General features: G+C 39.7%; 2 protein-coding genes across 2 annotated transcripts in view; one reads left to right on the top strand and one right to left on the bottom strand.

Moving 5' to 3' along the window:
• LOC117387744 (cytohesin-3) overlaps window positions 1–15463 on the top strand; it is a 30673-nt gene extending 15210 nt beyond the window's left edge. The window contains exons 6-13 of the mRNA XM_033985291.2: window positions 903–983; window positions 1871–1983; window positions 4249–4397; window positions 4527–4638; window positions 8790–8866; window positions 10375–10446; window positions 10522–10676; window positions 14269–15463. Of these exons, the coding sequence (XP_033841182.1) occupies window positions 903–983; window positions 1871–1983; window positions 4249–4397; window positions 4527–4638; window positions 8790–8866; window positions 10375–10446; window positions 10522–10676; window positions 14269–14341 (832 nt within the window). The 3' untranslated portion in view covers window positions 14342–15463. The remainder of the gene's footprint in view (window positions 1–902; window positions 984–1870; window positions 1984–4248; window positions 4398–4526; window positions 4639–8789; window positions 8867–10374; window positions 10447–10521; window positions 10677–14268) is intronic.
• Window positions 15464–15554: 91 nt separating this feature from the next.
• Window positions 15555–23626, bottom strand: usp42 (ubiquitin specific peptidase 42). Its single transcript, XM_033985288.2, has 18 exons — window positions 23378–23626; window positions 21708–21951; window positions 20853–21059; window positions 20663–20773; window positions 20421–20520; window positions 20276–20343; window positions 20135–20205; window positions 19976–20058; window positions 19781–19892; window positions 19553–19693; window positions 19353–19453; window positions 18995–19154; window positions 18294–18914; window positions 18142–18218; window positions 17031–18068; window positions 16736–16965; window positions 16598–16668; window positions 15555–16525 (listed from the first exon to the last, which is right to left on the bottom strand). Exons 2-18 carry the CDS (start codon window positions 21940–21942, stop codon window positions 16508–16510), a joined length of 3444 nt encoding a protein of 1147 aa, XP_033841179.1. The 5' UTR covers window positions 21943–21951; window positions 23378–23626; the 3' UTR covers window positions 15555–16507.
• Window positions 23627–23669: the final 43 nt, after the last annotated feature.

Genomic DNA, 23669 nt, shown 5'->3' with positions numbered 1-23669 from the left:
ACTTTTTTCCTGAGACTCCTCCAAGTCTTTCCACAAAGTTCTAGGATTGAAAAGTTGTTGTTGACATTGTGCCATTTAAGAGTTGAGTTTTTGCATACAACCAACAGATATGTGACAGCTAAAGCATGCGTGGGTCTGGTCAAGCTGGTTTTGATCAGCACTATTCTCTTGAGCCTCTGGGTGGAGAAACATTGTCCAGCTGTTTAAATGTCTTGCAGGCAGCTCTCCTCCGTGTCCGTCCGGAATGAATAAGAGCGCAAACATGAGAGGAATGCTGGGAAAAGGAATTCAGGTTGAGAAATAGTTGGAATAAAAGGAAACATGCTCTTTAACCTGCACTTTCCCTGAGTGAACGCTGAGTTTTGAGTGATATTTCTGTGTATTTTGCTATTTTAGTGTCTTCCTGTATGATCTTCTACTTCCCTAGCCCAGAATAATAACAATGACTTGAAATGAAACTAAACGACATAAAATAGTTACCATATATCCAGGTGAAGATTGCATTTGCCAATGGGCGTGCTTAAACGATTTTGTTTGCTAATATGCAGAAAAGTTTTAGACCACTATATGCAAATCATATACTTCAGAGGGTCACTGATCAGGCATAGGTTTTAGGCTTAGGCACAGTACAGTGGCATAGCCATAGCTGCCCTCTGCATCTTAAAAGAAAAGAAAGGGTAAAAAAAAAAGTTTGATTGACAAAATGTAACCAGTATTAAAATAACTGTGGAAGAAAAGGGAGAAGTGATTCAATACCACTTCCAGGTTTAGCTGTTAACTACATTGTGTCATGGAAACCTAATAAAAAACTTCTACTGAACCAGCATTTTTGAATTAACCGAAACTAGATGCAGTTCAAATGAATAATCTTGATCAACCAATTGTTTTTATTCTTTCATCAGGGATGACTTCAACATCAAGGTGCTTCAGGCTTTTGTGGAGCTTCACGAGTTTGCTGACCTTAACCTTGTCCAGGCGTTACGGTAAGAGGGAACAGCCATAGCAATTAGGGCTGACAAAAGTATAGAAAATCAGATACTAATTGATACTAAAATGAATATCAAAACTAGATACTCATTTGAGCAAGTATCGATACTAAAAATTCACATTAACAGGACAAAATTTGAGCTTTCCTGAACAGTTTTAGGATGAATTTGACCTGTAAGACCTCATGGTAACATAAAGAAATACTATTATTTCATGTTGAAAGTTACACTCTACAACTAAAAAAGTAGCATTTTAAAAATCTTTTATCGTTATTATCTTTGTTGTTTTTATGCAAATATTGCATAAAAACAATAAAGTGTGGGTACTAGACTGGCCTGCCTGCAGTCCAGACATGTCTCCCATTGAAAATGTGTGGCACATTATGAAGCGCAAAATATGGAGGCCCCGGACTGCTGAGCAACTGAAGTTGTACATTCAGCCAGAATGGGAAAAGATTTCTCCTGCAACGCTTCAACAATTAGTGTCCTCAATTCCCAAACACTTATTAATTGTTGTTAAAAGGAAAGGTGATGTAACACAGTGGTAAACATGCCCCTGTCTCAATTTTATTGGAACGTGTTGCAGGCACCAAATTGAAATTGAATATTTGCATAAACACAATTTAATTTATCAATTTGAACCTTAAATATCATGTCTTTGTAGTTTATTCAGTTCAGTATAGGTTGAAAAGGATTTGCAAATCATTGTATTCTGTAGGTTTTTTTAAGTTTTACACAGCGTCCACACTTCATTGGAATTGGAGTTGTATATACCTGTATTATATTTCAATAGGGAACAATAACCAAACTATTTATATAAAAATAAAAACAGCTGCATCCGTTGTATTACTAATGAAAGTTTCACTTCTATTTCTCACTTCTAGACAGTTCCTGTGGAGCTTCCGTCTGCCTGGAGAAGCACAGAAGATTGACCGAATGATGGAGGCGTTTGCTTCCCGCTACTGCCAGTGTAACCCCGGGGTCTTCCAGTCCACAGGTCAGACACGCTATAGTTAACTGTAATCGGTTATTCATATGAGCTGACCCATTATGGCGGAGCTAAGTCAATACGTTCACTGACTGGAAATCTGATGGCTTGTTTTAATGCACCATAATCATTAAACCATTAGTGTAGAGTGTAACTAAGGCTCAACCAGGATTAACCAGATTACAGTGCAGTACAGTGGATCATATGAAACTAAGAACCACCAACAAACACGATAAATGTATTATTTAGAATAGGCTCACCAAGGATGGGTGTAAAGAAAGTAGGAAGGAACAAGACAAACAATGACAATATAGCTTAATTATTCATATGGGCTGTGTAGGATTGTGTTATGGGTCAGTGGAGAAATGGGCTTTCGATTTGACACATAAAATGTATAAATTATGTAAGAAATTTGATTTTTCTGGGGTGGAATTTCTTAGAGATTTCTTAGTTTGCACACACTGTAACGCAACAATTACACAAACAAGCTTGTAAGCCTATTCATGGGTTTCAGCATTTTGAGGTCTTTTCCCATTCAAAAGATATAATATTTAGTTAATCACTATGGGATTTTTTTTTTCATTCTGAAACGCATTGATGCTGAAATGAGATTTTTGGGGTTATAAGACAATTAAAATGACATGTAAACAGCAAAAATCATCTGGTTTCTGATCATGGTCCATCTGATTACTCACATCAGATTTTGTGGTTTACATGTAATTTATGTAATCTTGAATGCCCAGAAATCAGTTAATAATCAGATTTTGGTGTGCATGTGAACATAGCCAGTGTTGAGTCCATCATATAAATTCAAATACAAAGTTTGATTTCTATAGAAGCACTTATTTGACAGACTGTATTTCCAGGCAAGGGAGTGACATTCTGTACATTTAAGTGTGTTTGATTTAATTCTGGTTGTGTGCCACCATCCAACCGCCGCTCCCTTATATAAACTTCAGTGGAGCAGTTTAATGCAGTCTTTGCTTTTTTGTGGTCTTGTCAGTCCTGGGGTACAATATGCCTTTTTGTTGACTTGAGGGTTTGTGTGACAAGTGGGTGGAGGCTTTACACTGTGCAGCAACTGTCAACTATAAAAACATATAATAACAAAGGTGCTTTAATTGTGGCTCCATTTCTGTGGACAGTATTGTGCTCATCATTTCTTGACTGTTCTGACGTTCCTCCCACAGCCCTTGCATAGCGTAGTTTCTTTTTACAGCGCTGCGAGTTAGGCGGTAGACAATAGGCAGCACAGGACGGCCCGCGCTAAGTGTGTCAGTGAGATGAGGCAGACAGAGCAGAATGAATGATTCATTTACAGGCAGCAGTCGCTGGGCCATGTGTGGGTTAGCATTAGCACATAGCACAGAGTCACACCCCACCCCCACCCGCCACGCTCCCCTGTCACATACAATCATGCATTTTTCAATTACAATAATAGAGAGAAATATATACCGTAATCCAGAAGGTGTAGAGTAAACAAAGGACTATTTAGAGCCATTCTTTAAAAAAATACATTCAGTATGGGGAATTATAAATTAGATATCAGTAAGTAGATGCATATAATTTCTGTATTTATCATTTAATTCCAACCACTTCTTTTTACTTAGCTCAAAAATGTCAAATTATGTTCTTCATTATACAGTATGTTCACAATTGCATTCCCATCTATGCAAAACAATTGTAGGTGAAATATTCAGAAAAACAAACATACCATATATACCATTCATAATTCATTCAGATGTATGATTTAATAAACAACTACGTCTCCCAAGTGCAGAGCAGCAAAATAAAAAATTTGTAGAGACAGTTAAAGTCAGAATATAGTATATGGTGTATATTCATTTATATATATAAAAAAACAACACTAGCTGAGGAACTAAAATAATCTTCAATGGACCAAAATGACAATTTAATAATTTCATTTGTTAACCTTTCACCCTCACTCCAGTCTTGATAAAGCTATGATAGCCTATTACAGGCATGGTGTTTTTCAACACCACAAAAACATAGTTTATTTATGCTTTTTGTGATGTTGAACAGCTGTTTTGTTTTTACTTTCCCAATAGCAGCTTAAAAAGTAATCATCAGAGACAGTCAGTTTCATGAAATTATAGTGGATTCTTGCTATTTACTCTACTGCTAGGAATAGTTACACTGCCTGGATTGGTTGTTTTCAGATTGTAGAATATCTCCATTGACACTTAATTACAATCATTTTACCACAGCTATATCTTTATGTTAAATTATATCGTATATCTCTTTCCTTCACAGATACATGCTACGTGCTGTCATTTGCTGTCATCATGCTGAACACCAGTCTGCACAATCCAAATGTTCGGGACAAGCCCCCTGTGGAGCGCTTTATCTCCATGAACCGGGGCATTAACGAGGGGGGTGACCTGCCGGAGGAGCTGCTCAGGGTGAGGGCCCATTCGCGTAGTGTGTTTGTCTGCCCTGGCCCCTCTGTCACACCTATAGCATTACGAATGAGGTATTTCCCCTGCTGTCCTCCCTGCTAATTAATAGTCTCTCTCTCTTCTTGTGTGCAGAACCTTTACGACAGCATCAAAAACGAGCCGTTCAAAATCCCAGAGGATGATGGGAATGATCTGACGCACACATTCTTCAACCCCGACAGAGAGGGTTGGCTCTTGAAGCTAGGTATGTTCACTGTTGTATAAGTAACATTTATAATATTTATTTATCATAAGCTCACATCTGAAAAAGAGAATCTGTTTGTGCATTTTCAATGAAGTGAGTTTTATTAGTTCCATTAGTGCGGGAATAAAGTATGACAAAATGTCCCCCCTCCTTGGCGTACTTGGACAAGACTAAAGTTCAAAGCAAAAAATATATGGTGCATAAAAAATACCATTATCTGTTAAAAAAAAAGAAAAAAAAAAAGACGTGTAACCCAAAAATTTGTAAGAAAAAAATCCGTGTTTGTGTTAGCTACACCAAAACACCTCATCCTCATTTCAAATTGAAAGCTAATTTTGCGCTCAATCACGCCATCAGTTGAGATTATCTGGAAGAACAAAAATTCTAAAAATAAATGCAATCTTGAATACTCTATGATGTTCTAGTAACAACAGAAACCGCTTTTGATTCAGTGAAATGTAGGACATACAATAATTACAACTGAATCCCCCAACAGTTGAGAATCACGTTGTACATTACTGCTGACTATCCCTAAGACAAGCTTGTTATACCGTCATTGAGAAAATGAAGATCTAATTTGGATTTCCTCTTTCAAAACACCCCACATTCCCTTGATAGCTAATTAGCGATCACCAAATGTTATCATAGACATTCAGGAGCTGTTCTTTCTCACCAGATGTGCGCGAGAGCAGTCGTAATCATCTGTAGCTTTAAATCAAATTATACATGTGTTGAGTGGTGTCTATTTTTGACCCAGAAAATTGTCAGCTCTCAGAAATTTTGCCAAAATCAGTTGCTAGGAGACCTGTGATGCAATAACAGCCTCGTTCTTCTCACTGTGCTTCATTTGTGTAACCTGTTTGATTTGGTGTATGTGATTTCTGTGCTTGTCTTTTGTGTATTTTTGTGTTTCCTGCACCGTGTCTAACTTTTCATACTGTCATCTTGTGTTCTGTTTTGTGATGGCTGTTCCTCCTTATATCTCGCTTTATTAGGAGGTAGGTAACGCTGCTTCCTCCGCATCAGAATACCTTCAGTTCATATTGCATTGGCTGACATTCCTCTACTGAGCACATCATCAACAGCCTACACGTGCAGTTAGCCAGTTTTCTGTGAGTTCATTTTGAGGTGATGGGGATAACATCTTAAAATAAATCCAGAAATGTGCCATCTTGCTTCTTGAAATCAGAAGTCATGCAAGGTTATCACTGGGCATTGTGAACATGTAATTTAATCCAGAATAGAGCATAAACAACAATCTATTGAAACCCACCTTCAAGTGCTTATTTTAATGACCAATGATTAAACAATGGCTTCTGAATGCATGTTCCTTCTGCAATTTCGACACACTTTTTATTAAGGAAATCTCGCCTCACACATCAATAACATGCTGATTTGACTTTTTTGACCGGATGTTCAGTCTTGGGTGTGAAACGTCTTGCCCGGGGACACACAATGGTAACATGTGTTTGTGGAAGATTTGCACCGGCTAGTCAACAGTCTATGGCCGGACACTTACCCATTGTGCCACAGTCAGCCTTTTAAGATCACACAAATCTAATTCAAAAATATTTTCACAAAAATACTATTACTTTTTGTTTATAATATTGACCTGGGTAAAAACACATATTCTAAAACTTCGGATCAGGTTGTTTATGTTCTATTGTCTCAGTTTTTCTGGTCTTAAACTAAAGTATTATGCAGTTGCTCTGTAGTTATTCCGTGGTCAGCTCTTCTCACACTGTGTCTAATCAAAAGACCCCTCCTCCTGACCACATCTCCTGCCTCGATCCACTGTCACACCTCAGCTCCCCTCAATGCCCGGCTTTACTCTGCTTTGTGCCAATGTGAATGGCTTGTACCTACCTGCCTCCTGCTTACTGCTGGGGCCCATAGCTTTCTTTCATTTGACCACCTCCTGATGCTTTTCACTCACCTCCCCGCGTCCTTCTTGCCAGATCAATTGAGACCCTAAACCTTTTCCGATAACCAAACTCTAACTCCTGCTCGATCACAGGGCCATTGACTTAACGAGGGTAAGATTTTTATATTCATTAGTAAGGAGCACTCTGCTGGCAGGTCAGGTAATCGATAAGGGGATGGTAAAGTCATTACGCAGCATTGCTAACAGGACCTGGGGTTTCTGCTAAGACTGCAGTATTAACAATGACCAAGCATCCATTATTAAAACATCACAGTTGGGATTTTCCACAGTTATATGTCTGTATATAGTTTAAAGATATATAGTTTAGTTTAAACCCGTTTGTCTCCATACAGATGTCATTGTATTGCAGAGAATTTTCCATATTATAGCATTAAATGTATCTATCTTGCATTTAATAATATTGGCTCACACTTGTAATGTGCTTTTTCAAAGCCTCTCAAAGCGCTACACTATAGTCATCATTCATTCATTTCCACACTTGGTGATGGTAAGCTACTATTGTAGCCACAGCTGCCCTGGGGCAGACTGACGGAAGCGAGGCTGTCAACCACCACCTATCATTTGTGCACACACCACTTTCATACTAGGCAATGTGGGTGAAGTTTCTTGCCTAAGGACACAACGACAGAACTTGGTCCGAGCGGGACTCAATCCTCCGACCTTCGGGTTGGGGGACCAACACTCTAACCACTGAGCCACTGTCGCCCCATATTCATTTACTTGTGTTTACGTTGCTGAAAAAAAAGTTTAAAAACAGAAGTTCTTAGCGGGCGTCACATGCTTGTCTCCATGGAGAGATGCCATACTTTTGGAACATTCTTCAAAAAGCAATAACATCTTCATGAGACAGGTGGCGGACCCTCCATCAGTGACATAATGACATAATGTACCTTTAAAACGTGTGATATTTTGCACTTGGACATAACTACATGGACCACAATGAGGTCCACAGAGATACAGGAGGGATATGGAGGGTTTATTTTCCCAAGCGATTTCCATTGTACTTAAAAGGACCTGAGACATTGTTTTACATCACAAAACTTGTGTCTGGTATCTACATAAATAATAAATGTGCCAGACTTTTAGGGCATGGTATAGCACAAAAATATGGGTCAAGTAAACATTACATATTGATTACATCAGTAACGGCCCCTGCGCGGTGCACTGTCAGCAGCATGCCCTCATCCAGAACATACTGTGCATTTGGGCTGATTTGATTACACTTAGCTGGATGCTCATTTAAGCTCTAACAGTTGAATTAACCCACCCCACTAATCCCAATAATCTACTTTTATCGGTTGATGAAGTCAGAGGCAGATATGGTGTCATGTTTTTCATAAGAAGATTTCCATGGAGACAATTCTTCATGTGGCTTTACAGATGCAGTTTGTTTATTTGAGCATAAGCATAACAGTATTGCTACATAGATGCATTTGAATGAAAAACAGTTTGCCTCATGCTTTTGCTGAGAGCATTTACCAGTGAGCTGGTTGATATGTTTAGAACTTCATAGTTCTACATCTATTCAACTTTTCTGTCGAGAGGATCCACCACAATGAAGATAATATTGCTTTACTTGAAATGTTTCACAATGTGCCATTACATTTTGTTACATTTATTTGATTAATTACAGGTGTTTTTTATTGTTAAAATACCTTAAAAAACATGCATTCTTCCCTGCGCATGGTCACCTCTCCAGAGATATTGCCTGTAACTTGGTGTCAGCTGGCAAGTTTAATGTCATACTTAGGAACATTCGGGCAAAGCATTTGGCAGACCCACCACCAGAAAAGTTGCATAATGTACCTTTTATATATATTCTTAGTTGCCAGCATTTTAGTTCAATACTTTAATAACATGAGATGACGGCTGACCCTCCCCCATTGGACAGTCCAGCGGAGTGTGTCTTGCTTCACTGAACCATGATACAATACCACTACATGTGCTGGAATTATAAACCCAATTCCTCTGTTTTTCTAAACCGTCCCCCCTCATCCCAGTCCCCTCTACCCAGATGGGGCCAGGCTCCCAGGGGACAGCTGGAGCAGGAGACTGTGATTGAGGTCTAATAACATACGGGGCTGATGATCAGGTCCAGATGTGGCACGTGGGACGGGGGGACTGGGATCTTCTACAGGTCCAAAGTACATGAAATATGCAATACCGTTAATGTGTTTAACTCTATGTACTGTTCATGTGTGTGCAGGTGGCCGAGTCAAGACGTGGAAGAGGAGATGGTTCATTCTCACAGACAACTGCCTCTACTACTTTGAATACACCACAGTAAGTACAGCCCTATTCATGTTGTAATGCTTAATATAAAGACACGGTTGCTGCCATCAATGAGATTTTTTCTTCAATTTTATTTTTATATTCTTAAATTCAAGATTTTTGAAAATTCTTACTATGACCAGAATAATGTGTTTGTGGTTGAGTCGAAAGAGCTTTAATTAAAATTATTTTTGTGTGGCACTTGCTCCTCTAACACTGCTACCAATGCCTTGCTCTTAAAGCTGAACCGTGTATTTTATCTTGTGGAGTACCTGCCACCTGCTTTCAATTTGTGGATATGTTTCTGCTTTGGCTTGAATGTTTCATGGCATTAAATGTATCTATCTCCATGGAGACAAGCAAAGAATGCAATAAGGTCATGTTACAAGTCAGATCTGTAGAGAGTTGACTCACACCTATAGTTCTCTGTATTTTTGGCAAAATAGATACCTTGGATGTCATACTGTGTAACATTCAGTGCAAAGCAGTAACATCTCCATGGAAACAAGCATGTGCCCCTCATGAGAAAGGCACTTTGTATTTGACTATACATGCAATGCAATGCTATACAAATTTAGATGCATATTTTCTAATAAACTTGCAGTAAGGCTAATTTAGAAAACAACATCAAATCTTTATTTTATAGATAATTCATGTTCTATTTTATATTACTTTGAAACCAGTAGTTGTGTGTAAATGGGCATCAGAGCTATAGCCTGAAGCAGCCCTCCTCACCAGGCACAGCCCCTTTGACCCAAATGAACCTCCCTCCACTCGAGCAATTAACATGTGGCATCATGGGAAACATCTGTAAAGTCCGCAACTCACATCTGGCGGCACTAAGCCGTAAGCCAACTGCCTCCCCCGAACAGACATGTGGCATCCCTATTCAACAAGACCCCTGCCCCCTCCCCCATGCAGGCAAACAGGCAGCTATCCCGGGGCATTTCCTCCCCACGTCGCGCCCCCTCATTAGGGTGAAGATGACAGGCGGGACAGGGCCCAAACACCTCTGGAAGGGGCAGACAGCAGAGCGCACACTGCAGGATGGAGAGCGTAGGGTTACACTTCCCTCCAGGTGCAGCTCTGATCTGACTGCCACTGGAACACGGACACAAAGGGCTTTTATGAGGGCAAATCATTCTGTTTACAACACACAGATATCTAATTCATGTTGGTTTTGAGTTATTGTCCAGACTTTGATAATGCCAAAATTTGAGCTGGAATAACACTCTGTAATTTTTATTGAAAACATTAAACTGAAAAATTCCCAAAGACAATTTTTTTTGTTTGAAATTGGGTCCAGAACCTGTAATTGTAAATTGTTGTGTGTCTATGTTTATAGACATTTCTTAGTCTGTTTATGAACTCCAGGTAGCATACACCTATAGTATGTATTAATAAAACACTTTAAATACTGCAACTGTATCAAACTGGATTTAAAAACTGGTTTTGCAAAAAATAGTAATGGGAAATTGCATGTATGTATGGATGCTAATTTGTGATTTCTGTGTTTCCAGGACAAAGAACCTCGAGGAATCATCCCTCTGGAAAACCTCAGCATTAGAGAGGTTGACGAGCCCCGAAAACCTGTAAGAACAATCATTTAAATAATAATAATCTGGGCACATAGGGTAATGCTTAACACCACAAATATTTATTTCCAGAACTGCTTTGAGTTGTACAATCCTAACCACAAAGGCCAAGTGATCAAAGCCTGCAAAACTGAAGCGGACGGGCGGGTCGTCGAGGGCAACCACGTGGTGTACAGGATATCAGCCCCCACGCCGGAAGAGAAGGAGGAGTGGATCAAATCTATCAAGTGAGTCTCAGCCGTGTTAGCGCATCTCCATTTACACTGAGAGGGCACTTAGGCTAACAGTGCTCTGCTCCCCTGTGCCACTCTCTCATGTCTGACCTTGACTCTAAGAATGTGGCACGTACACATGACATTGACTGTTTCTCACACTCTGGCGCTGATAACACGCGGCGGTGACTTCTGTTCTGCTTGATAATCTCACTTCCCTTTTGTTAGGGCTTACTTAGACTTGCTATTTACTTCTCGTTACACTTTTAGGAGTGTGGGATAGGTGTGGGTAGTATTGACAAAAATGTAACATATTTTCTGGACTATAAGTCGCACCAGACTATAAGTCGCACCAGCCAAAAAATGCATAATAATGAAGAAAAAAACATATATAAGTTACAGTGGATAGTTGCATTTTTGGGGGAAACTTATTTTATAAAATCCGAGACCAAGAACAGACATTTAATCTTTAAAGGCAATTTATAGTAACAACAATAAAATCGAGAACAACAGGCTGCATATCAGTACAGCACACTAATGTAACACATTTATATTTATTCAGCTACGTGAAGCAACAACTGAATATGTGTTTGGTTTGTTAATGTAAAATATTAACAGTTAATCAGATAACTAAAGCATAAAAACAAACTAACAGGTTTACTCTGGATCTCACTTTAAATAACTAAATCCATTGAATTCTTCATCCTCGATGTTGCTTCTGCACAACTCCCCCAACTCCGGAGATATCTGAAGCGCCACTTCCGTGCTCCTGTCATACTGGTACACAAGCGTAGAGTGTCCTCGCAGTTAATCTTTTCACATATAAGTCGCATCTGAGTAAGTTGCACCCACTGCCAGACTAAGAAAAAAAACTGCAACTTCTAGTCTGGAAAATACAGTATACAGTGGTCCCTCGTATTATATATAATTTAAAGCTGTAAAACCCTTCACCACACACTTTATACACTTTTCTCAGACAGGCATTAACATTTTCTCACATTTCTCCCTTGTTTAAACACTCTCAAAGTTCAAACCTTCATATATTATATCCCTCTTCCTCGTGATTGCTTTACATTTGTTGTTCACGTGACTCTGCTCCAGCGGTATCCACAGAGGCGCCTCTCCGTGCAGAGAAACACTTTTAACTCTGAAGCGTTTCTGAAATTTGTTGGTGCAGAACATTTCATCGACATTGTGGGAGAAAATTTGCAAACGTACAACACTTCAGAGTCACACTCCGATCCAACATTTATGTAAATTTGTCTGAACACATTCTGTACTGTACAGGAGACACGGCACGGAGGAGACTGATGGACAATGGTCTACAGTCCAACAGCCAATCAGGACGCAGAACACAATGCATGTTCATACACTGTAAAAAAGCACAAAGAAAATCTGCGAAGCAACGAGACCGTGAAAGGTGAACCACGATATAGCAAGGAACCACTGTATCTCAATATTTTTTGCATGATCTTGACAACTGAAGATCGATTTTCATGATCAATGCGGATTTTTATTTTCCCCAAATGATGTCATGAGAATTTACTACAAACTCATCCACTACTGTTTTATAACAAACTGGATAAGAGAGCTGTGTTTTTGCAGTAAGTTCTGTGGACTTAAGTGTTCTAATAAAGGTTTATGCAGCTGGCTGGCCTAAACAAAATATTGGCCACTCTTGGAGATTGAACAACAGTTTTCAAACATTTTTTTTAACAATGCATCAGGAATGTGCTAAAGGCTAAAATGAGTCTTTAAATGTCTTGGTTGAAGTTCAAATCAACTAAGACGTGAATGGACCACAAAATAAACTGCAGAAATTTAACTTTATACTCTTGTTGTTGGAAATCCTACTTTAATTACAGATTATATACTCAATGTTCTAATTTTCTGTATCTCCAACAACTATTGCATTATCTCCCACCTATTATGTGGGGTAGGTTTTTACACGTGCTCAGTCCTTGGTGCAAACACTGTGCTCCCGTGAATTGGACGCAGTGGTAATAGATCAGCCTGTCTATTTGTGAATTGTGAATGAGATCAATATCTAACACAAAATGGTATTACAAAATCCTTCTATGTTCTAATGATGGTCCAAAACTCACTTAGCATTGACAAAGTGGATGCAATTAGTTGACATTATTGGAAAGTATCCAGGTGAAGCTAGCCGATTTTGAAAGAGGAGCAGTGTTCATTCTCTCACTTGGGAAGACAGTTGACCTCGATATGACACCCATCCCGTTTGAGAGTCTGGTGTGAAGCAGAGGAGAGGCCCCATGAGTGCGCTGTGCGGTTACGTGCGTTAAGCCTTTTCCTGTAAATGCGTTGATGGCACAGGCATATCAGACGGAGAAAGACCTTGAGTCAAATGTTGACAATGCTGACTGGCCAGCGGTTCATACAAACATACCAAATTCAATGCAAAGTCAACGTGATCCAATAATAGGACTGCTACATTTAGTGGGTACAGTAACCATACTGCAAGTTATAAAATATTATTCAGATTAAAGTAGTTTTGTCACAACACTAAACTTTCAAACTAAGGAAAATGCTCAGTACTTTTTTGGTACCACAGTAAGTTATATTAAACTTTCTCTTTAGACAATTGAGTGTAATTTTCAAATAAAAAAAATTATTTAATATTATCATGAGGTCTTATACTAAATCATTAGTATCTGGTTACCATTTTTTGACAACTTTCGATAGAAGTAAAAGTAAAAAAAATGTATTCATAAAATTTCTCTCATTTTTTCAACATAATTAAGTATAATGTCACTAACTATAAAATAATAATATCACTAGTCTAGATCTACTCTTAAGTTGAAAGAGTAAAAAATATAAAACAGTTAACTAAAGTTGTTACTCCTGCATATCCCCAGCCACCTCACGATCTGCACTAGTTGTCTCTGATTTTAGTTTTAGTGATGGAATTGCCACATTCAGCACCAGATTTAGACTATAAATAAATACATAAAAATAAAGTTTGTAGCTAGGCTGTCCTGCCTCCACTCAGTTTCCATGTAATAGTCGTCTACACTCTGCTGCTCTCAATCTCAATCTCTGAATGATTTGGCAAGCTTTGACTCTGTAACTTGAGGAAAAAAAACAAAAAGAAAATCTACAGTGACAGACTAGAAGACAGGTGAAAATAACATTTCAGATCAAGTAGGATTGAAACTGAGTTAATTGAGTCAGTAAATGTCAGATTTTGGCATTTAGTAAATAATGCAAATGAGTCGCGATAATGGATTAAAAAAGAATGGACTTGTGCACTACTTCAGCATTAAAATGGCCTTTTTAACTTTGTCAAGCCATAAAGCTTAGAATAAAACTGATCATTTTTATAATATTGCACAAAAATGTTTCTCCTTTGTTTAGACAGTTCCACAGTTTACAGGGTTTTTTATTGGCAAAAAAATCTTAGTTGAATCCCCTGCTTGTCTCCATGGAGATAAATTTCATTACAGGCAAAAACAAGGAAGAAACATGAAGGAATAGGCAGTTTTGGACCCTCCACCTAAAAACTTTTTTATTTTATTTTTGTTAATAATAAAATTATATTCTATATACAAAATAAGTGATTTTTCTTCTTGTCCTCTGTCCACAGAGCCAGCATCAGCAGAGACCCCTTCTATGACATGCTCGCCACCAGGAAAAGGAGGATAGCCAACAAAAAATGATAATCCTTTAATTAACATGTCTGCAACCAGCAAAGCCCCTCCCTGTGTGTGTCTTGTTCTGGGGAGAAACGATGGAACTATGTTTTCTCAAGTGCGAAGGTGTTTGGACATCATTTCTTGAAGGAGCTCTTAAGAATGAGAAATGGACAGAAACAGACTGTTTAATAAGGTGTCAATTGAAGCCGAGCTTATTCTGCCCCCTGCTGGACACAGGCGTACTTGCTTCACTGGAAGAAAGGAAATTTGAGTCCACAATTATCTTCCAAAAAGATATGATGCCAGACATTTTTTACTTTTGCCCTTATCGATTAATTAGAAGTACAAAAGCCTCACGTATGAATCAGCTGGTCTGATTCAATCATCCAATAATGCATATGATTTTAAGTGGCAGCCGTTTTATTGCCAGGTATTGGGCTATTGTTTTAGTATTAAACTGGAAATGTTAAGAGACTTGGAATCTGTCTACAACCATGGAATCTGTCACACCTAGTCCAACCCAACTTTTAAGTAATTTATACTGACCATTGTTCTCCGTGTTCATTTATTTTTGTATTTATTTTTTACCAATTTAACAAAGGGCATAATGCATGTATGGTATATATTGTACATAATGTTTTTTCTTTGTGTTCACGTAGCATGTCTGTCATAATGCCGGAGCCTTTACCCGTTAGCCTTTTTAGTTTCATACAGTCGACAGTCTATGAAGTCTGCCTACACTGTTATACCCAGATCATACATTATATTAAATGGGACGCCCCAGTGTGTCCATCAAACATATGAAGGAAATTGTCTTGTTCATTACACACTTGAAGCCAAACTTAACTGGGTGTTCTCAACATGTGAAAACTAACTGCAAGGCTTTTCTTTAAAAGAAAAAAGGTTGATTCAGCCACATGCTGAAAAATGTTTCATAATAGTGTCAAGGTTGTAAGCAGCTTGATCTCCTTCAGAGTACAATAAATACTATGAAGACTTTTTGTAATAAAAATGTACACATGTAAATGAAGTACTTGTCATTTGGGTAAAACAGTAACAAACCAATCATACCAGGTCTTTGGTTGTCAGAAAAGGGAATTATCGTAAAATTGGTATAGGGACCTGTATACATGAGTCTTATTATATGGAGACCACTATGTACATTTTAAACAATAGTTGGAGACCAGAGTACAATCCATTCATTCAATAATAAACAAATGCAACAGAAGTCCAGAAATGTCAAATCTTCAGGTTTCGCAGTATGCATTGTCCATTCATTTAAATTCAAAAAAACACAAAAGAAATTACAATTTCTGGTTATGACAAGTTCTATTTTTAAGGCTTTAACCTTATCCAATGTAGACATCCTGACATGCCAAAATTAACTTTTAACAGTACTTTTCCAACGTTTAAGTTGAAGACATCTAAAAGAAAAAAATGCACATCATAATCAGTAATTTCCAGAAAGTATGGTCAGAGTGTAGATCTAAAACAAGCCAAAATGAATCAACTACATATAATCCTGATACAGGACTGTTACATATAAAAATAACTGATAATACAGTTCAAAATCAACTTCACAGTATTCTTTATGACGCTAGAAGACACAATCAAACTGTATTTTCATTAAAAAGCAAAGATGTGGTCCACAGCCATGATAACTACTAATAATGCTTCTCTTTGTAAAAGTGGTAAAGTAAATGTGAGAGACTCCACTGTGAGAATCTATAAAACTTTAGAAAAAGAAAAAGCAGGCAATGTCCTCAAGTCTGTCCAGGGTTAACATGGAGGTATCCATGAGTGAGCCTTCCTCCTGCCTCGGCACTTGTGTCATTCCTCCATACAGTTCGTCTTCACCCACAACAACTCTCAGACTCATTAACTCACTATAACTGCACAGATATGGGCCTCAACTTTTCTTTAGTCTCACTTGAAGAGGTTGGACACATGATAGATGTTTCAAGTCCTGAGTACCACTGAGCAGCAGAGATGTTCGAGCTCCAGGTGTTTATACAAGTATATATTATTCAGTCTTTGATTTAAACAAATTGTCATATGATCTTTGTTACTTGAGAATTACAGCAAGTAAATCAAGCTATTAAACAAAAGATTAAACTTTTAAAACACTTGTTGTGGTAAAAATACAATTGAAGAAGCACCACGTTGAAAAATGTTGATGCCGCTCTGGAGTTAAAAAGGTCTGACAGTCTGAAATGAGAGAAAGTGTATAAGTAATCATGCTCATTTCAAATCCTAAACTTTAGAAAAGGTTCAACTTACATTGGTAGATTCTAACGGTAGTGAACAGCTGGAAAATCCATGGGAGTCACTGTTTTGGCTGTAGCCATTCCCTGCAAAACAACAGTTAAGATGGAGAGCCCAGTAAAGTGTAAATAAGTATGGTGAGAGCTGCAGTACCTGTGTGACCGTTTAGGTGGCGCTGAGTCAAACCGTTTGAAGGTGAGGGGCAATGGAGGGAAACTGAATGGTCGTACTCTGTGCGCTGACGTTTCTCTGGTGAACAACCATCATGTTTGTTGTCGTCCCGATGACGCTTACGGCTCTCCCTTTCCTGACTGTCATGTCTCCTCTTTTTCTTCTTTTTTCTTTTTGTTTCAGTGTCTCGATCGGAATCCACACCAGAGCTTCTGGAGGATGACAATAAAGAAGTAAAGGACTCAATCAAAGTAGGAAGCAGAACAGGGACACTTACCCACTATCACGGTGTCTGTCTTTGTCTTTAGATTTCTTCTTCTTGCTCTTCTTGTGTTTTTTACTGTAACCACCATCAGAGCTGCTGTCCCTTTCCTTGGTGACAGGGACATAAGTGCGTCTGTAATTCTGCTCATTTCTGGTGGAGGCGGATGCAGATGCAGAGTGTGCGGCTCTGCTTGGCGAGCCCTTGGATCGACTCTCTGTCCCATTGGTTGAAATTGTGTTGTCCTCTTTAGAATAGTAGTCCCTGTCTCTCCCATTGCTCCTATAGTCTCGACTCTCATGCCACTTCCAGCGGCTCTGATAGTCGTCTCTGTAATGGCCATGCCTGCGGTCTCGGTCCCAGTGATGGCGGTAGTGTGAGTGGTGATAATGATGAGCACACCTGTCTCTGTCTCGCTCCCTCGGGTGGTAAGTCCTCTCCCAGCGTCGCTCCAAATCGGTGTCCCTGTAGGAGCGATCGTAGAAAGGCAGGCGGTCCCTGTATGAGCGATGCTGGTCTCTGTAGTCCCGTCTTGACCTGTATCGGTCTCCATCGCTCTCTCTGTCATTACTGCGGTCTCGGCAGTACTTGTCTCTGCTCCACTCGGAGGCATGCACTCGATCCCGATCTCTGGATCCCTTTCTCTCATGGTTGCTTCTGGAGCTGGTCTTGTAATGATTTGGCTCCTTAGCAGCGGTGCGTCCTTCAGGCGCTACAGACAGGCAATTGGTTTCTACTACGTCTTTGCCATCATTCCCAGCTTTGTGTGAAGGAGCCCCACTGGAGGTGTGAGTGGCATCAGGGGCAGGGGGACATAAGGCAGCAGACTTATTGTGATGTGTGGAGGAGGGAGTTTCTCGGGGTGGGTCTGCATCAGTGTTAGTGGCTTCTGGCACAGAGTTTACAGTAGAGGAGGTGGTGTTCTGCTGGGGGGGTTGTTCACATTGAGGGGACACTGTCTGAGCTCTTGTGTCAGAAGTGGAGACGTGGACACTTTCACCAACAGCATGAACACTCTGAGCAGAAGTGGTTGGTGCATGGTCTATGTCTTTACTGTAGGAAAAAAAAAAGATTTAGTTTTGTATACAATGCGGAGATAATACAGCATATTGATCTCTCATTTTACCTTGTGTGACTGTTGTCATGATTTACTCCATTAGTCGAATTATCAGAGGATAAGCTGCTAGAATTACTGCTCGACATCTAAATAGAAAATAAACAATGATTGAAATTATTTACGTAAAAAGCACAACTGTTACACAAGAGCACAAACTGTACCTGATCAGAACTTCCATGTCCATTGACTTTGTGGTGCCCATTATGATGGCCATTTTGTTTGGAGTTAGAGATACAGTGATTGGCTCCATTTAATCGGTTTCCATTATGAAGCACTTTAGTCTCCCCATTTGTGTTCTGTGAAGCTGCATTAAAACCCTCCCCAGTTCCACTGTTACTGATGACACGAGACTTGCCATTATCTAAAGTGCTGCTGTTCTCCTGATCAGACTCCTCAGAGGACTCTTGACTGTACGGCACCAAGAGAGATGCCCCATTCCCCCCCGTTTGGTGGTCTCCGTTGACACGAGAAGTGCCATTGACGTGGTTTAGCTGGCGTGGAATGAAGCGAACATCTGACGGGGCATCTGAGGTAGACTGTGAGGACGAGCTGGCAGCAGAGGACGGCTGACTGTGAGAGGCGGCCGAGGGTGCGGGCCGGATGGGTTTGCCTTGGCCAATGAAAAATGAAAGTTTTTGCCGTTTGTCCTGGTCTGGGATAGTTGTGGGCCGGCTAATGGAGTGAGAGATGGAGGAAGAGGCAGACGATCCGTGACCACTGCTGCTAGGTTTTGAACTGGGATAATCTCTATGAGATCCATTTCCGTTGACATGAAGTGATCCCTGTATGACAAATGGAAACAAGGAAAATAAAGCCAATCTGTAATTAATATCTCTGGACAGTGTAAACTATTCTGAAATACCTTGTTTGGTGGCAGCTGTGGGCCTATGAAGCCCACATTGTTGCTGTGGACAGCGGTATTTATGCGTGGTATTACAACAGGCCATGGGGAGGACTGACCAGGGACGCCAGTGTTATGGTTCATGTGGTTGTAGTCAGCTGTTTTTTTCACATCATTGTTCCTAGTGACAGCAAAGTAAATATACTATTGTTTGAGCAAGCAACACTCAATGACATATGAAAAGTTTAGACAAAACAATCCAGCTGAGCACATGCAAAACAATTTATTTCAAATGCGACACTACTAGGGTATTTCTGAGGCTTTAAAAAAAGTGGATTGGACCAAAGTGAGATGACTTAAAAAAGAAAGAAAAACTCACCTAATATAAAACAGAACATAGGCTTGTTGGTTCAGAACGGACCGTATATCACTGACTGACACAGAGGAGTCATTCATTTGATACCACTGTCCATTGCTAGCCTGGGAAAAGAAATATGAGAGAGAATTGCGGGTAATTAAAAAAAAAACAACTAATTTGTGGCCCAATGGAAATCCAAAATATGTAGAAATACACAATACCTTCACATAACAGAAGTAGTGCCCTGCATGGCAACTGAACCCTGAATGAACCAGCACAGCATATAGTCCATAGGCCTGAGGCTCTCCCTGTGATAAAGACATGTACGGGCGCAGGTCCAGATATTCCGAATATTTCACATCCTGTTTGTATCACATCATATTCAGTTAACAATTTGTTTCATTATGATCACCATTTGTCGGTTCCTTCATTATACCATGAAAATATACCTTTGTAATTTTTCCTCCAGTGAAATTTGCAAAGCGTTTAAGGGACAGGGTAAGCACATTGGGGTTGCGATGGATAGTAAATCTCTTTGAGGCTGTGACCATTTTCTTGCACCTATTGGGAAAAACACATTTATAACAGTACAGATCAACAGATTAACATGTTTCCCTTTTTGTTTTCTCCAGTAATCATCTTACTTTGTACATTTGTACGCATTTTCTCCATCCAGTTGCTCTGGCTTAACAAACTGCTCTAAAGCCTTTGAGACACTGAGCGCCGTCTGGATTAGAGAAAGATAAACATACTAACTGCAATTAAACTAATACATTAAAAAACAGCTTGTTATTCATTGGTACCTTAATTTCCAGAGGGATATCCAAAAAGGGGTCAAATGTATCAGAAACTGCTTTGCAGTTTAAACATTTTACTATAAAAAGAAAACAAACACTTTATATAGGAAAAAATTGAAATTATCTTAATAATGATTATTATTTTACCTCTGGACCGTAAATACCCGCCAAATACTTGATGGATGAAGGTAGTTGCCTGCGTTTGCCTGTCCAATCTACACACAGACACAGTTGAGGTGAGTTTTATGAAAATATACACATGACGACCGCATACACAACTGACAAAACCTACTTAGTTCCAGGTAAACAGGACTTTTGCATAGCATCCACTGTGTATCGCAGAAACTCATGGGCATCCTCCTGGCTTCCATAGCGGAAGTGCTTTGCAATCCCTTTGGAATAACATACTTATCACTAACAAATATTACCCTCAATCCAGGATGTGATATCAAATATCATATCATTGAAATTATTATACATATTTAAATGATGGCAATGGAATTCATCGACTAAATTATTATTGCAAACACTTACTTTTAAGCTCATTGAGGACACCAATAGGTTTAATAACATTCCCAGAGTTTGCAAAAACTTGTATGATGTGGTTTTGCATGGTGCACATCATACAAAAGCCCGGCTCATGACCTAAAGTTTAAACAAATCCAAAAAATGATTAGTAAGACAACAACCAAAAGTGGATTTACATTTGAGCAAGACAACATACATAGTTTGGAGTGCTCCCGTGTAAGCATATAGTTGGCAAATGGAGGTGTATAGGTGAGACACTGCAGGGCTGAGTTGAGGAAGCATGTGTTCCCCATGTTCTGTAGTCCTGCCCCAATTCGATGGCCCTGGGTCCATTTTAGGTTGAGTCGTTCAGGAGGAAACAAGACCTTCTGTGGTAGATCTATGCCATCTCCACTGCCCATTACTGACACAGAAGACATTACAGAGCAAGCCTCAGTTACTGTACATCGTTTCATTTTCCCACTGTCGATCAACAGGTTAAACAACTATTCCTTAATTTAAGTACCAAAGTCACATGCTCAATGATGGATTTCATAATCGCAAGTGAACATCTACTACATAAACAAACACAATAGTGTACCCGTATGGTCGTAGTAATCCTATTTTAACTATGGGATAGTTAAGTGTGACATCATCACAGTTGTTTGGGTCCCAACGTTTTATTGACACAAAAGTCTGAAGCAGGGACCTCCTGAATGAATGCAAGATATATCAGGAAATTCAGGATCATGTTAAATAATATCGGTGGCTGTAACTATTTTGTTTTAGCTTCTTTTTTTTTTTTTTTTGGACCTTTATTTTACTGGGGGTAAATAATTGTATAACTTATGTTTAAAATGTTTACATTTTGAAACGCCTTTGTTCAAAACTCAGGACCAGGTTAAATCACCAAAATGCCTTTATAGAGAATCTGCAACAGCCCCAGATGTAGCCAAAGTAATGACGGCATCATCCCTTAACAACCCAATAGTGTGGCAATATAAGTGGTTTGAAGACATAGCTTTGACACGTGTACAGAACTGAAGTCAGTAGCTGCAGTTTGTGCTCTTACCTTGCTCCTTGGGCCGATCCACACATGTGCCATTGTAGACCGCAGCACCAGGAGTGGGGCCCAGGCAGCCCCCTTGAGCCTTGAGCCGTGGAGACTCACTGGCCACTGAGGGTCCCACTGCCCAGCTGCTGGAGCAGCTGCTGTCCATGCCCACGTCTCCACTGGTGAATGGGGAGCGCTTACACCCGACTGACTCGTAGTCAGACTGTTCTGAGGATCTGTCAACTATGGTCATTGTTCATTGCTGTAAGACAAACCAATACAACTTTAGGCGACAATAGGCTATTCATGGCTTCCAAAGTGATGAAAGTTGATACCCATGAATTCTTCAGCTTTTCACATAACCTCAGTAAGTTGTGCTTGTATATCAATAGTTCAGTTGTACCATAGACTTATGGTAATTATTAATTATTATTATTATTATAATTATTATATCAACTTCAGGGAAGGTTCTTTGTTCTGTGAGGGAATCTTCACTAATTTTCTTTGCATTACAATGAGATTCGAGCATACAATGAGCATAGAGTTTATATTTAGTATAAACAACTTTCATATAGAATTTAGCAATTCAGTTGCATAGAGTAGGTTCAATACGTTATTGTAATATTTTCTGAAACAATACATCGCTGTTCTTCTGTGTCCAACAACTATAGGCCTATCATGATAAAAAAAAAAAAGTTTCAAGCATAAATGTTTCGTCAAGAGTTTGGTGAGTATGGTGTGTGTGTGGTGAGTATGGTGTGTGTAGTGAGTATGGTGTGTGTAGTGAGTATGGTGTGTGTAGTGAGTATGGTGTGTGTAGTGAGTATGGTGTGTGTAGTGAGTATGGTGTGTGTGTGTGTGTGTGTGTGTGGTGAGTATGGTGTGTGTGTGGTGAGTATGGTGTGTGTGGACTATTTTACCTGTAAAAACGTGTCACTGCAATTCATTCATGAATTAACTTTGTTAACTGTGTTGCGGTTCATTCATGAATATTGTTGAATAATCGTGCTATTTTTGCTACAATAAGCCCGGCAGAGACTTGTGCTGGTCGGAAGCACGTTTACTACAGCAGCTGTTCCCTCCCACCTGCTCCAGCACACCACGGCTCACACGGCTAACAGGCGGCGGGTAGGCCTTTAACACGCAGTGTGAAAAACAACAACATGGAGCGTAACAAAATCTCATTTTGTCGAAGATCGAAGCTGATGTGTTGTCAATTCTGCCAAAACTTTTGTCAATTTGAGGTCAGAAAGAATGTTGAGAGGTAACCAGCTCTAAAACACTGGACTCCATGGAAATGCCGAACGGAACAGAGCTACAGCGCAGCTAACTCAGCGCAGCTAACGCTCAGTGCAGCGACATTGATGCTAGCGCTAGCCTGCTCGGCTTAACGCTTGCTGAATGACAAAGCTGGAAGAAATGCATATTTGGATCAAGTACAAGGGGAGTTTAGCTTTATACTTTAACACAAGAACAACGAATCGCGGTGGACTGAGTAACGGAACAAATTGCAAGAGGTGAAAGGAGGGGCTCAACACCGGTGGCTGTGCATACTGCGCTGGTCTTTCCGACATGACAGAGAACCGGTGTAAGGCTACTACAGCTAATCCCTGCCTCTTAAGCCAACTAAAATCTAATTGATGTATACTTAAGTTTTCACTAAACCGACAAGACAGCCGCACACTCACCTGGTATTTGTTATGAACGCCCTAAAATCAGTTGTAAATCCATTGCTTATTTACAGCGGGTGTCCGGCGGTGAACAATGACGTAGCTAATTGCCCACGGGTACATCCGGGTACCTGTGGTGAAAGCAGCGCTCTGATTGGCTGGTTCTGTCGTTTCCTCGTGTGGAACGTGTTTCGGGAACATCTGTACCATGTAACATAGTACGCACCGACCTTTGTGTGCCGTGCAGGAACACGTACTGAACCGGACTGTGTTCACGTCTTACGCTTCGCTACCTTTTATTCAACAATTT

Source organism: Periophthalmus magnuspinnatus, chromosome 19 (genome assembly GCF_009829125.3).
Source record: "Periophthalmus magnuspinnatus isolate fPerMag1 chromosome 19, fPerMag1.2.pri, whole genome shotgun sequence".
NCBI classification, from domain to species: Eukaryota; Metazoa; Chordata; class Actinopteri; order Gobiiformes; family Gobiidae; genus Periophthalmus; species Periophthalmus magnuspinnatus.
The sequence above is the reverse complement of the archived record's forward strand: the minus strand, read 5'-3'. Positions and strand labels throughout refer to the sequence as shown.

Excerpts from the sequence above, each read along its gene's own strand:
- usp42 (XM_033985288.2), bottom strand. The coding sequence starts at position 21,942 with ATGACCATAGTTGACAGATCCTCAGAACAGTCTGACTACGAGTCAGTC. Across the intron at positions 20,521-20,662 it reads TGTCCTCAATGAGCTTAAAA|GGATTGCAAAGCACTTCCGC; the intron begins GTAAGTGTTTGC and ends GTTATTCCAAAG. Across the intron at positions 20,344-20,420 it reads TCCTGTTTACCTGGAACTAA|ATTGGACAGGCAAACGCAGG; the intron begins GTAGGTTTTGTC and ends GTCTGTGTGTAG.